Source organism: Grammomys surdaster, unplaced genomic scaffold (genome assembly GCF_004785775.1).
Source record: "Grammomys surdaster isolate TR1022 unplaced genomic scaffold, NIH_TR_1.0 137, whole genome shotgun sequence".
NCBI classification, from domain to species: Eukaryota; Metazoa; Chordata; class Mammalia; order Rodentia; family Muridae; genus Grammomys; species Grammomys surdaster.
Window position 1 is genome coordinate 1,268,462 of NW_021604595.1, and position 13,895 is coordinate 1,282,356.

General features: G+C 45.1%; 1 protein-coding gene across 2 annotated transcripts in view; it reads left to right on the forward strand.

The window, feature by feature from the left end:
* Fam120a (family with sequence similarity 120A) overlaps positions 1–13,895 on the forward strand; it is an 83,156-nt gene that overhangs the window by 34,722 nt on the left and 34,539 nt on the right. The window contains exons 4-7 of one of the 2 annotated variants that reach the window (XM_028763294.1): positions 2,348–2,476; positions 3,773–3,869; positions 12,579–12,676; positions 12,863–13,146. In XM_028763294.1, the coding sequence (XP_028619127.1) occupies positions 2,348–2,476; positions 3,773–3,869; positions 12,579–12,676; positions 12,863–13,146 (608 nt within the window). Of the gene's footprint in view, positions 1–2,347; positions 2,477–3,772; positions 3,870–12,578; positions 12,677–12,862; positions 13,151–13,895 lie in introns of those variants that run through there. The other variant, XM_028763295.1, reaches the window with a different exon arrangement.

Sequence of the window (13,895 nt, forward strand, 5' to 3'; positions counted from 1 at the left end):
GAGAGAGAGAGAGAGAGAGAGAGAGAGAGAGAGAGAGAAATATCTTCCTTCCTGCCTCTGCTGGGATTAAGGGCGTGCACTGCTGCCGCTTAGCTCACAGGAAAATTTAATGCAGAGGTAATTATCATTTCTACCAAAATAACATTGACCTTATTGACCTGTTACTTAACTTTACTGCCTGGAAGCATAGGGTAGGTAAAATCTTGTGGCTCTTTTATGACCCCCCCTTTTTTTTTTGAGCAAAGCAAGTGACTTGCAGTGAAGTCTTTCATAATCTCATGACAAGGGAACTTGATCGTGAACAGTTTTTAACGAAGCAGAAATCATTTATTCTCCTCAGAAACAGAATGATTGTTTCCAACTTCAGAGTCACTGGAGTTATTTGACTTTGTTTTTTCCTAACCTTATGTTTTGAGCTAAAATTTAAAAATGGAATTAAGAAAAGATAGCTATTTCTCAGCCACTGTAAAGGTTGAGGGTGTGCTTACTACACCTTTAGTTCATGTTAGGACTCTGCAGAAGGCAGCAGCACGGGTGGGCAGCACCAGCAAAGAGGGCCCTGAGGCATAGCAGTGGGGCTGCCTATGCTCTTGAAAGACGCAATCAGGAAGCCATTTTATATCCAGTCACTTCTGTTCTTGCTATCTAAGTTATCATCTTTTAATGTATAAAGCCACCTAAAATAACCAGCATTTTAGATACTATGCACAGCATGGGGAGATATTCATTAACTTGTAGAGTGTTTGGTGTTGGAGTGGCCAGCTAGCCACCAATGCCTGTAGGGGTGAACCTGTAGATTATAGATTGAGGAGACTTATTACAGGAGACTCCTCTCCCTCCTCACCACCACCTCCCCACCCCCAGCCCACATGCTACCCTTCCTGATGGGATTCTCACTGTGTACAAGGTGCCCAAGTGTCTGCCAGCAGCAACATGGGAGGAAGCAACATGGGGGTAGCTCAGGGTTGCTGTCCTGGCCTTGATTCCCTGGCTGCTGTGGTAGATGACCCTCACTTGAGGTTTTTGTAACATTTCATAGAAGGCAGAGCATGGTCCCTTCTACCTGGTCCCAAGCACTTTCACTCTTCTGCATGTCTGCCAGGAGCATGGGCAGCAGTAGCCGTTTGCCTCGTGTGAAGGGGCATTAGGCTTCTGAGGATGTGCTGACGGTCAGCATCAGTCATGCTCAGGGAAGTCTAAGCCATATGAAAGTGCTGCTCTCATGGGTGAGAACCAGTGATCCACACGGAATGTCCCACGTGTGCTAGGGGAGACACTGTGTTTCCTTTGGTGGAGTGCAGGTGCGGGGGGATTATAGCTTTGGGCATCTGGAAATTTGGGTAGTAATTCAAAGTATAAGTGCATGGATTTTCTCTCTCTCTCTCTCTCTCTCTCTCTCTCTCTCTTTTTTTTTTGTAAGGTCGAACTTTTCTAATTTATTCCCCTCCCCATACGCATACCCCTCTGGTTTAAACACACACACACTCTCACACACACACACACTATCTCAGTGTTAGAGAGACTAGAATGCTAAAATGGGTCTCACTGGGATAAAATCAAGATATAATAAGCATGTGTTCATCTGAACTCTACCAAGAGAATTTCTCCTGAACTTTTTCTGACTTCTCACAGCTGCTCACATTCCTGGCTTGGGGCTTCCTTCTCTGTTGTCAAAGCCTGCAGTGGCAGGTCCTGTCTTTCTCATGCCACCTCACAGACTCTGCTCTCTTGTACACAGTGCCCCTATGATTACACTCTGCCTACTCACACAATCTAAGACAGGATTTTTATTTTAAGGCAAGCCAGTTGGCAACCTTCCTCCTGTCTTGCCACATGACAGTGTATGTGTAGGTTCTTGAGAGTGGAATGTGGACAGTAGCAAGAGGCCATTGTTCTGCCAACTCCAAAGCTCTTACGGGGTGGTTTTGCTTTCTTTCTAGTCTGCTAACCCACCATCTTCAGTAGTAGCTGTTCTTGGATAATGAGCTCTTGCTCTCATTACCAGATATTAGACTACATTCTCTATTCGTCTGTTTTCAAAGATAAACTTGGTGGGTGGAGGTACTTGGTACTGAGTTTATCCTTAAAGTTTTAGTGAGCTTTGAATGCAGGTTCAAAGATCTCAGCCATGCTTTAACACACGCAGGGTTTGAGCAGGTGACTTGTGTTTTATCATCTGGAAGGAAAAGCTGACTATAGAGCCGCCATACTGATCTCACAGGTGGGTGGTAAGTGGGTCCTAGCAGGATCCTAGTAGGCACACTTTTGGAGTGTCTGGGTCCTGCATGTAGACTTACCCATCTCTGAGGCTCCTGCTTACTGCTGACATGTGCATTTGTCCTCTCAGGTCCGAGCCCACCAGCTGGTCTTGCCACCCTGTGATGTAGTGATCAAAGCTGTAGCTGATTATGTCCGAAACATTCACGACACGTCTGACCTGGATGCCATAGCTAAAGATGTTTTCCAGCATTCACAGGTAACTCCACAAACTGAAAGGACAGGCTTTGGGTCAGAGGGTCATGCTGTCCAGTGTGTCTTCCACCAGCTGTGTGCTCTGAGCCACTTCACCTTGCTCGTCAGGCCCAAACAGGAGAGGGTTAATGCAGATAATGCCAGAGGCTGTGGTGCTCTTAAGTGCTCTGTTCATAAGAACGTGGTTTTTGTTTGTTGGTCAGGTTTTTTTGTTTTTTTTGTTTTTGTGCCATGGCCTTTCCGTGTAGCCCTGGCTGTCCTTGGACTCACAGCAATCCACCTGCCTCTGCCTCCTGAGTGCTGGGACTAAAGTTATGCATCAGCATGCCAGACACATGCCTGAATTCTAGAAGATAAGCTGCATGTTGGTCAGATGGTGTTGTAGATTGCTGATTGTCCTGTTTCGAGAAGTGAAACATGTGGACAAGTCTAGCTGTTAGAGCTAGAGGCACGGAGTCTGTGCCATCCATCCTGCGGCCGTAGGGCTGTGGTACTGACTGGAGGATGTCAGAGACCAAGCAGAGCTGGTCAAAGACGCCATAGAGCCAATGCGCAGCTGCTAGTCTGGGTCTGCTTCTGCCCTCTGGGTATCCAGGTACCGCTGCACACCCAGGCCAGACTAGAAGGAATGAAGCATAGCCAGGCGTGTGGTTCCACAGAACCTTGGTTGACAGCGTGTGAGGAGAAACAACCTTCTTCTAGAAGATTTTCAGTGAAACAGCTCTCCTTTAGTTGGGGGCAACAAAGGCTGTATAAACCTTGAGGAGTGGGGAATGCTTCATTTGCGCGAAGAGTTCCAGGTGCTTGCTGGAAGTGTGCTGATAGGGAGACAGGCAGTTAAACCTGTAATTTGGCCACCGGGCTATGTGACTACCTTAAGAGTGGCAGAGGTGTGCATGTGGGGATCTATATAGGCTACCTGCACGAGGACATGCAGGCCCAGAGCAAGGTGGGGAAAGGTCCCACTTCTGCTTGTCTCAGGACAAGATTTTCAGGATTAGGAGGTTAGGACGCCCGTCGGCTTCACTCTTGGTCTGGACTGACCTCAGTCACCCAGCTGAGAACTCTGGCCCCACACCAGCCCTGCTGTTAGCTGAAAACTCTGCCTTCTGACCACATTGCTTTAAATCTGTGTTCATTTTTTTGGTAATAATCTTTTGTGTTTGACCTGAAGGTTCTCATGTCACTCTACATTCTTACCTAACCTAAAAGGTTACAAGTTATTCATGTGCTGAGTTATGATAAAAGTACTTATACATATGACCAGTGGCGTAACTAAGGCTTTCTACATCTGTTTCAGTCTAGAACAGATGACAAAGTCATTCGGTTTAAGAGAGCAGTTGGATATTACTCAGCAACTAGCAAGCCTATGCCATTTCACCCACCACATTACTTAGGTAAGTAAACAAAGCCGTCGTGGGAATGTATAACTGTATAAATCAGGAGCTTAGGTATCTCACTATGAAGACCAGGCTGGGCTTAAACTCAGAGAAATCTGCCTGCCTCAGCCTCTGAGTGCTGGGATTAAAGATACACACCAGCACATATAGCTTTGTTCTTGGACAGTATGGTTTTCTGTGTGGCCCACTTTGTTAGTAGTTCCTAAGGGAATGTATAGACTTCTAAGAAAAAAGCAGAGGCCGTGGAGACAGGCTGGCAGACCACAGCTGAGAGAGTCCTCTGAGGACACAAGGCAGTGCAGGGTTGGCAGTAACCTCTCTTGCTGTTGCTGCTGTTGCTTCCTTTTTCTCTTCTTCCTTCTTCTTTTCCTCCTCTCCATATTCATTCTTTTCCTTGCAGGAGGGCAGGTTTACTATAGAGATAAGAAGAGTCTACGAGGCCTAACTCAGCCTGGTGGTGGTGTTTGTTCATGTCATTGTTAACAAAAGTAGGAATGTTCATGAGATATATGTGGGAATTAGATTAAAAACCAATTCTTCTTGTTTGTTGTGTGTGTGTGAGTGAGTGGGCACACATGTGCCATGGTTTGGAAGACAGTTCCCTCCTTTCCTTCCGTGAGCACTTTGGGGCTCAGTCTTGGGTTGTCAGGTTTGAGTGGCCAGCAATCCTTACCCAGACCCTAAGAGGATTCAAGCATGGTTTTATCAGTGTGCTAGGCCCTGGGAAGCTACATCAGAGATAGTGCGCTTGGTATGGCAGGTGGAAGGTGAGTCAGTGTAGCCTGTCAGACGCTGTCGCTGAGGGAGGTGGGGGTGAAGGCTCAGGGTGCCTGGCCATCTGTTCACTCAGCCTCTTTAGTGACCCTCTGTTCATTCAGTTGCACACTGTAGAGTCATTTTTCTCAGAGCAGTCAGACTAACGTTTCACAGTGCAAGCCATACCACACTGAACTCCCTGCAGAGTTTTCCCATCATGCCTGGTCTGACCCATCTCTGTACCATGCTTCCACCTGACCCTGACCACTTTCTTATACCTGGGTTCGTGCCGTAGTAGTAACTTTCTTGCCTCCAGTGAGTTACGCTGGCGTCTGCCAGTGGCTTTTGCACCAACTATTACGTTTGGTGCTTCTTTCCCTGACTGCCTTGAATTTGGGTCAGCTGGTGTATGAGACCCTCACTTGAGTGTCTCTGAGGGCACTGAGTGTTTTCTGTCAGTTCTCTCACACTTGTCCGCAATACTTGGTGGCTTCGCCTTTACACCCTCTTCCACCTGCAGAAAGTAGGGTCAGGGGAGCGAAGGCCTTCCGCTTCCCCAGTGGGTAACTACTTGACTGAATGAACTAAACCCATGAGTCTTTGGTTGGAGGAGTGAAGTAATGTGATATGCTTTGGTATTATTATTCTTGGAAAAGGAGCACACTTTGTAGAATGGGACAGGTAGGTATACACTGCTTTACAGGTAAGCTATATCTGCTGTATGCTTTGCACACAGAAGTGTGCATGTTTGCGTGATAGCATGAAATCAGCACTAGAGCCTGTGCTGGCCCATCTAGTACAAACACTTGTTTGAAAGCCTCAGGCTTCCTGTTCTCTTGTAACAGCATCACTATGTGAACATTAAGAGAAGTATATGTGAAGTACTTGTTAACGGCAGGTACTGTTATCACAGGCAGAATGGCCTAGAGGGCACCAAAGATTGACTCAGTGACAGTTCCCGTGCTGACAGTTGGAGGAAGCAGAAGATGCCAGGGTTTGCCTCTCTCTGGGTTACTTTGGTTTCCACTACTGTAAGAGAGTATCTCAAACTGAGTAACATTTATAAAGACAAGAAGACTGGGCTGGCAAGATGGATCACAGGGAAAGGGTGTGATCCTGTTGCCAATCCTGATGACCTGAGTTCCATCCTCAGATCTCACACAGTGGAAGCAAAGAACCACCTCCCACAACTTTCCCTCAGACTTCACATCGTGGCACACATGTAACAAAATAAGCAAAAAAAAAAAAAAAATTTATTTATTTGGTTTTTGTTTGTTTGTTTTTGTTTTTCAAGACAGGGTTTCTTTATGTAGCCCTGGCTGTCCTGGAACTTGATCAATAGACCAGGCTGGCCTTGAACTCAGAGATCCACCCACCTCTGCCTCCTGGGTGCTGAGATTAAAGGCATGCGCCATCACCACCCCCCAGCTAAATAGAAATGTTTATTTTTATTTATTTAATATTTTAAATTCAGCTGAGAACTGGGGTCAGCTCAGCTCTAGTGAGAATGTCATAGTAAATTGGACCACAGTGGTAGCTCTGTGTTGTGACAGAGAGCATACTCTGAGACTGGAAGTGAGAGACAGATAGATCCACAAGCCCATTCACGGGCTTTTAGTGATTCCCACTGTGTTCCAGCTCTTGGAGATCTCACCCATCCATCACCTTTAGCAGTACCAAACTAAGGACCAATGTCCACCACATGAACCTTTTAGAGACAGAATATCCAAACCACAGTGCCCAGGTCAGTTACCAGAGATTATGTGAACAACACAGTACTCACAATGCATTCAGGAACAGGAAGTGGGGTGGAAGGTAGTATCCGCTTTCTATATCTGAGTTTCTAAAAAGTTTGAAAAGGAAATTATGTGAAGCATGTACTGATTTTTCTCTATCATTCCCCCCAAACGATGTAGTACAGCAACTCTTTGTATAGCATTTGCCCTGCAGTTATTTAGTCTTTGCTGTTCTTAGTCCTTATACAGGAAGGGGGCATACAGGTAATACCAACGCCTGAGCCCTACTAATTACACTAATCACCACATCCATAACAGCCATATACAGTATGTGACTCATTTACTTTGTTATAACAAAACCATGATATCTTCCCTTAATTATCATCAACGAAAATGACCCAGACTTAATCAGCCCTATTAAAAGTCTAGCATTTGGGAGTGTCCTAGCTGTTTTCTTTATCTCATATAACATCCCTCCAACTAACAGCCTAACATCCAAGTTCTCACAACACCATGATATCTAAAAGGATATCATCCATCACGGCTCTGGATGGATTCTATGCATGGATTCTCTCTGTATGAATTCTTTGTGTGTAGATTCTATGCCATATATCGAAGGAACTTGGACAGTGGTATCCACTGGGATTTCTGGGATAATGGAGTTACCAGGATATCCTTGCAATACTTTGGGAATACTGACTGTACACATGACATTGTACATTGATCAAGGCTAGTGGCATGTCGAGGCATTTTATGTAAGCCAAGGTGAACTCTAAATTAAGTTAGAATGTCTGAAGTACATTCATGTTTTCAGTCATTAAATGATACTTAAGTTTTTGTGGATAGACTTGACTGAGAATTCAGTTCCATTTTCTGTAATAATCCACTCAAAGGACAGCACCTTCAATTTATGAGGAACCTCTTCCAGGCCTAATCTGATTTAAAAAAAAAAAAAAAAAAGATCCTTACTGTTTCAGTACTAGTTAGTACCCTGCAGCCGAACTTCCAATGCCAGGCTTTGGAGAGATGTCAGAAGCTGAACCAGAAAACTACAGAAACAGAAAACTTCCCTTTGACAACCATTCCTCATTCTTGTTTTTGTTCTGCTTTGAGGTGCTAGAGAATCAGTCCCAGAGGCCCAAGTATTCTAGGCAAGCAGTCAACAGTGAACTAGTGGTGTGGGTATTGTTGAAGGATGAGAAAAGAATGTGTTCAGATAATGTCTTTGTCCGTCCTGGAGATTTTTAAAGTAAGCATATAGGTTATTGAGATGCCTTGGCTGATAAAGGAAATGGCCCTGCTGGCATAGCTGCCCTCCTGAGTTTGATTCCCCAGAACTCACGTGGTGGAAGAGGAGAGCTGACTGACTATAGGAGGTTGTCTGCTATCTTCCACACATGCACAGTGCTGTGTGTTGGCATACAGTGATTTGTGTCCCCACACACTGCCAGCTATAGCTTGTTGTGAATCACCACTCTGAACACAAGTATGAGAAAGACTTGGGTTCTTACAATTTGTGGCTTAAAGTGGTAATGCAAGTCCTAATGCCCTACTAGAACATAGGCGAGTGCTCGGGCATATTCCAAAGCTGCCTGAGTGAAGCCAGCAGCCTCCTTATTACCTTAGCTACCTTAGCTACCATTCTGTTACTGTGGAGAGACACCATGGTTAAGTGTCTTGAGTTCCAGAGGATGAGACCATGACCATCTTGGGAGGGAGTAAGTAAGACTGGGCACTGGAGCAGTAGCCCACATCCTATCCAGAAGCAGAAGGCAGGGTGCTACTATGGAATGGTGTGGACTTTGGAAGCTTGCCCCAGTGACACACCTTCTCTAATAAGGCCTTACCTAATCCTTCTTAAATAGTTCCACTAACTGGGGATTAAGTATTCACATATTTGAGCCTGGGGGGGCATTCTCATTCAAACCACCACACTTAAGTAAATGAACTATATATACACTCTGCCCAGAGGGTTACAATTGTCAGATGCTGCTCTTGAGATGACTCAGCAGGTAAAGGCACTTGCTGCCACTCCTGACAATGGAGTTCCATTCTTGCAGCTCACAGGAGTGAGGGATAGGTGACTTACACATGCCCTCTGACCTCCACAGACATGCTGTGTCATGTGTATGTCTGGTGTGCATCCATATGCACCCACACAAAATTAATAAAGATATAATAATAAAAAGACCTTTGTTGCTGGTGAGTGTAACGTTAATCTTTTTCAAAGCCTACTTTTAATGGTGGTTCTTAATGCTTTAATTTCCCTTCTAGCCACTTAGATTTTCTGTTGTTTCACATTTTCAACAGTATTTAACAGTTTTAATTTCCACCCACCAGAGGTAGTGGAAAAAGAAAGGTTATTATGATATGGGGGAAGTGGACCTGTTTAGAAATGGTTCTTTGGAGCAAATCCCATCTGCTTTGTCAGGAAATCAGCAGTTCAGTTCACAGGTCAGCAGCAGCAGCTCAATCCACTCGCACACACTTCACAGATACACCAGCAGTCCAGTTCAGTAGTGTCAGAATAGCAGCAGTGGTGGCACAACCTAACAGGAAGGGCCAGGCCTCAGCTAAACTGTTCAGCAAGAGTCAGCAGGCGGGATTGGGACCAGCAGGGATGCCAGGAGCAGTTCTTTGCTGTGCCTCTCTCAACTAAGTTAAGTTCAGTGAAGACACGAGACCAACAAGTATTGTTCAGCTAGCTGTACAAGCAAGCCTCTCACAGGCCGTTGAGTCCTAGTTATACTCCCTCCAAACATGACATGCCCTCCATGGGTCTTGCCTCACCATGTGAGTCTGACTTAGCAAAACTCTGCGTGAGTCTATATTAGCTGACATCACTCTGCCAATCGGCTGGAGTCTGATGAAGTGGCAAGAAGCCACAGCACATCACCAGAAGATTTTTAGTGCATTTCTTTCTATGGAATACTGACAAATTCAGCTCAACTACACAATGTAAGGTGGACCAATACATGCGTGTCATTAGATAAGAATCCTTCATCACGTGTCCTTTCATGTGCTTGCTTCAGCAGAACATCCTTTCTCCTCTGTCTGCTTCAGCAAAATGTTCCTTCACTTGTCTGCTTTAGCAAAACATCCCTTTACTTGTGTCTGCTTCAGGAAAACACTCCATGTGTTTGCCTCAGCAAAACATCACCCAACACAACTGACTTACCCTTAAGTTTGCACTTCAGATGAAAATGTTAATGGGACGGGTACTTTATCAGAGAATTTGGCAGCTTTTCACAAAACAAAACATACTCTGGACCATGGGATCTAGCAGTCACATCTGTGAATATCATCCACACAGAAACCTGCACTTGGATGTTTATGTCAAGTTAATTTATTATATCTGCCCAAACTTGAAAGTAACCAAGGTGTTCTTAAGAAGTGTTCCTTGGATAACTATAGCGTTGGTAGAGTGGAACATTACTCAGCCACACAAAGTCACAAAGGGACCTTGGATGCATGAAAGAAGCCAAACTAAAGTCCCCACATCATGTGTTTCCAATTGTGGATATACTCCCATATTTCCATAGGAAAGGGCAGAACCATGTAAACAGTGAAAGATCCTGGGGGGTTAAGATGAGTGAACAGTGACTAGGTAAATCGTGAAGCACTTTCAGGGCCCAGTAGATGTGCCCGTTGAAGAGTGTTCAGTAATTATAAAACAATCATTGAAAACTAATGTGAACAGCAGAAGTTACATTGTTTTATTCTTTGAATCAAAAATTTCAAAGCTTCATTTTACCATCCTTGGAAAAGTGAGATATAGGTTGTCTTCCTTATTGTCTTGAGACAAAGCTTCTCATTGACTGGAAGTTTACCATTTCCATTAGACTGGCTAGCTGACCTCTGCTCCTTGATCCTGAGGTTACAGGCATGTGGGTGCTGGGAATTTGAATCCATGGCTTCATGTTTGCAAAGTAAGCACTCTTACCGCTGAGCCATCTCCCAGTCCCAGACATTTTAAAAGCTTACTTTGTAACTATTTTGTGTTTTGTTTACTGTCATATCTCTAAGTTAACAGAATAGCCTCTGTTAGGGCAGGATGGGAGTGAGGCTGTGCTGTGATGTTTACAGTTAGTTGGAAGTGCTTTTAGTTTAGTGCCATTTCTTTAAACAGGCATCTTAATTTAATACACAGCAAAGGCTAGTCAGCTCTCTGGGATTTGTGAGTCTCTGGGGTGAATCACAGAACTGTGCTTTGGGGTCTTGGGGAAAAAAGTCAGGGAACATAGTTCAAAGGCACTTGTATTTGCTGCTTTTCTGTGCATTCCTGAAGAAGTCTGTAATACTTAGCACTTCTTTCAAGTTATAGAAATACTCTATTAATTGAGCATTCTCCCTGTATCCTTCTTTTCCGTTGTTGCACACACTTTGCTAACAAAGGCTGCTCTCGTGTGTGTTGGTGAAAAGGACAAAGGAGAGCAGCAGTGTTGCCCCCTACACTGGGCCCTGGGTCTCTCCTGAGACACTTGTGGTGGACAATGAGGACCGTGGTTCTTTTCAGCTACTGCACTGGACATGGAAAACAAGAACCAATTTAGAGGGAGGCCTGTGAGCTCCCAAGACAGGTCCTGGTGGTCAGTCATTTCTTTAGGAAGATGTGGTAGATGACTTCATTCAGTTACCACAGGGCTGACATATGAGGAAACAGTAGATTGTTCTGTGGAGATACAGGGTATGTCTGAAGCCATTGACTACAATGAGCTTTTTAGAAAATACTTGAAAAATGTTTGATTTGGCAGGGCTGGAGCAGTGTCTCAGCAGTTAAGGAATTGACATAGGTTCCCAGCACCCATGTCAGGCAGCTCCAGGGTATCTGGTGCTGTTCTTCTGGCCTTTGTAGGTACCTGCAGTCATGTGACATACAAATGTACACACAAAATAGTAGAAATAGAATTTGAAGAGAGTTTTTGGTTGTTATGTTATCCTGTTTTATTTGTTTGTTTAAAGGAAGTTCTTGCTTTTTAGGGAGGTTTTAGTTGTTATATCCAAAAGTGGCATGAATGAGTGATCGTCTCCCGAAAGTGACTAGTGTAAGTGGTTTGTCCAGACTATGCTTTTATTATTCAGAAGTTAGCGGGTTTGGGGTAGGGGGCATGGTGGCACATAACTTTAGTCTGAACACTATGGAGGCAGAGGCAGGTGGATCTCTTTGGGTTTGAGGCCGTCCTGGTCTTCAAAAGAGAGTTTTAGGACATCCAGAGCTACACAGAGAAACCCTGTCTTCAAAACAAAACAAAAACAAACAAACAAATGAACAAAAAGTTAAATAGAAAATGTCAGCTACCAGAAATTAACCAGACTTTGTACAGTGACTCCAATGACACTGTTTGTGCACTGCTGGATTTTATAGCACACTTTGTCCCTGCTCCTTGCTGTGACTCTGAATTGTCATAGAGTATCTTTAACGTGTAGTGGCTCTTGCCTCACACTTGGAAGGGAGCTGGTAGACTTGTCACTTGTGCTCAGGTGCCTGTGTGTTTGGTGTGTCTCCATGTGTAAATGTGCCCTTTGAGCTGTGTTCACTCTTCCCTGCTGTTTGTACAGCATCTTTCTTTGTTCAGTACAAAGTGGGAAACTGCCAGGATTCCCAGTTAGTGAGAGCCAGCATCAAAGGCCTGTCAGTTCCCAGCTAAGAGCTGCAGGCTGTTGGAGATGAGAACTCTAGAGTGTTGGTAGCTTGTGAGGTCCTGGATCCTCATGGCCCTGGAGAACATGAGCAGTGATCTATGCTGCTTCTTCTGCCTTTGTGGGCTGCATGCATGGTAGCTCTCACAAACCCTGTGTCTGCCAGATTGGCCAGTGATGAGGCTAGTGTTTTCATTTAGAGTCCTCTTGGGACTGCTTTCAGAGAGGCAGAGTGAGAACTCTGGGAGGGATAGGTACTTGACTGAGTAAGAGGTGGTCATGTTTGCCTTCCCTGCCCAATGCTGTTCAGAGCAGAGACTATAAAAGCCCTCTGATCTTAAGAGAGCTGAATTTCAGAGCTCTGGACTGGTTTTGTTTCCACTTTTATAGTAAGATGAGGAAGCTATGACCTCTGGAGCCACATATTAAATCTGAGTTTCTAAAGGTTGCTGAGAAGAGGGGCATCTGAAGGGGGTAAGGTATTTGGGCCCTGAGCTAACCCCGGGAATGTCCTGGGGATATAGCATTCTCTTCACAGTTGTCTTATTATTTTCTTCCTGTATTGATAAAACAGCCCGACCAAATCCATTTGGAATGCCTGGGATGGTGCCACCATATGTTCCCCCTCAGATGCTCAACATTCCACAGACTTCTCTGCAAGCAAAGCCCGCGGTAAGGTATCCTCTGAGTCAAGTTAGTGTTGTGGACCTTGGATATGAATTAAAAAAAAAAATCTTGTATTGATATAAAGGATAGTACTAGTTTGTCAAATTAAAAATGACTGAAGAGGACTAGGCTAATCCAGGCTTGTCTCAGCCCCCACCAGCACTGTACACTGACTTGTGTTCTGCGCCTCAGGTCCCACAGGTGCCCAGCCCAGGGGGCACCCCAGGCCAGGCTCCATACCCATACAGCCTCCCTGAGCCAGCCCTCGCCCTGGACACTAGCGGGAAGAACCTGGCAGAGCAGAACAGCTACAGCAACATTCCTCCTGAGGGGAAGCACACGCCGCTGTATGAGCGCTCCTCGCCCATCAACCTGGCCCAGAGTGGCAGCCCCAATCATGTGGACTCTGCCTACTTCCCTGGCTCTTCAACATCATCATCGTCAGACAATGATGAGGGCAGTGGAGGGGCAGCCAAGTGAGTATTCAAGATCACAGGGTGCTCTGGGTGCTGTGAGCTGAGGGTTTCCTTCATTCTGTAGCCGAAAGTTGTCTACCACAGGTAGGTGCTGTTTATAGCTAGGAGAGGTCTACCTAGTGCCAGGTCTTGCTGGTTTAGCCCCAAGCCTGGAGATCCAAGAGATCTGGGCGAGTTGGACAGTAACTCATTTATGTCATGGCTCAAATACGAGGGTTGCTCTGTGTCACCCTTGGCCCATCATGTACGCCAACTCCCCTGACAGCCTTAACCTCTGGACTGCCTAGAAAAGAGAGCCCAAAACTTCCCCTTGTCCAAACCCAGCAGCTAGCTAAAGCTACATTCTTGAAACAGCACTGTTTGCCTAGCCAAAGTGTAGAATGCTGCCTGGATTCAGATGAGACTTCTTCCTAGAAAACATTAGAATTCACAAATGAACAGTTGGTTAAAATCAGATTGGCAGAAATCATAGTATCATCCCTTGACCCCTAAGGTATTCTGTTTGGAAAAAGGGAAAGAATTAACTATCTTTCCTGTGAGTTCATTGTCCTATTGTAAATTTGAGCACTGCTTCATGGGGTAAATAACTAGGGCAGGCTACTGCTGTGTGACTACCCGGCAAGGCTGGTGGGTGCTACATTTACCCTTGCGCTCAGATGTAAGAGATTTGAGAGGCAGTGTTCAATGTTCCTGCAAGTTTTCCCTGGTGTATCTATCTACTATGAAATGGAAGCAGATGTGTGCTGACC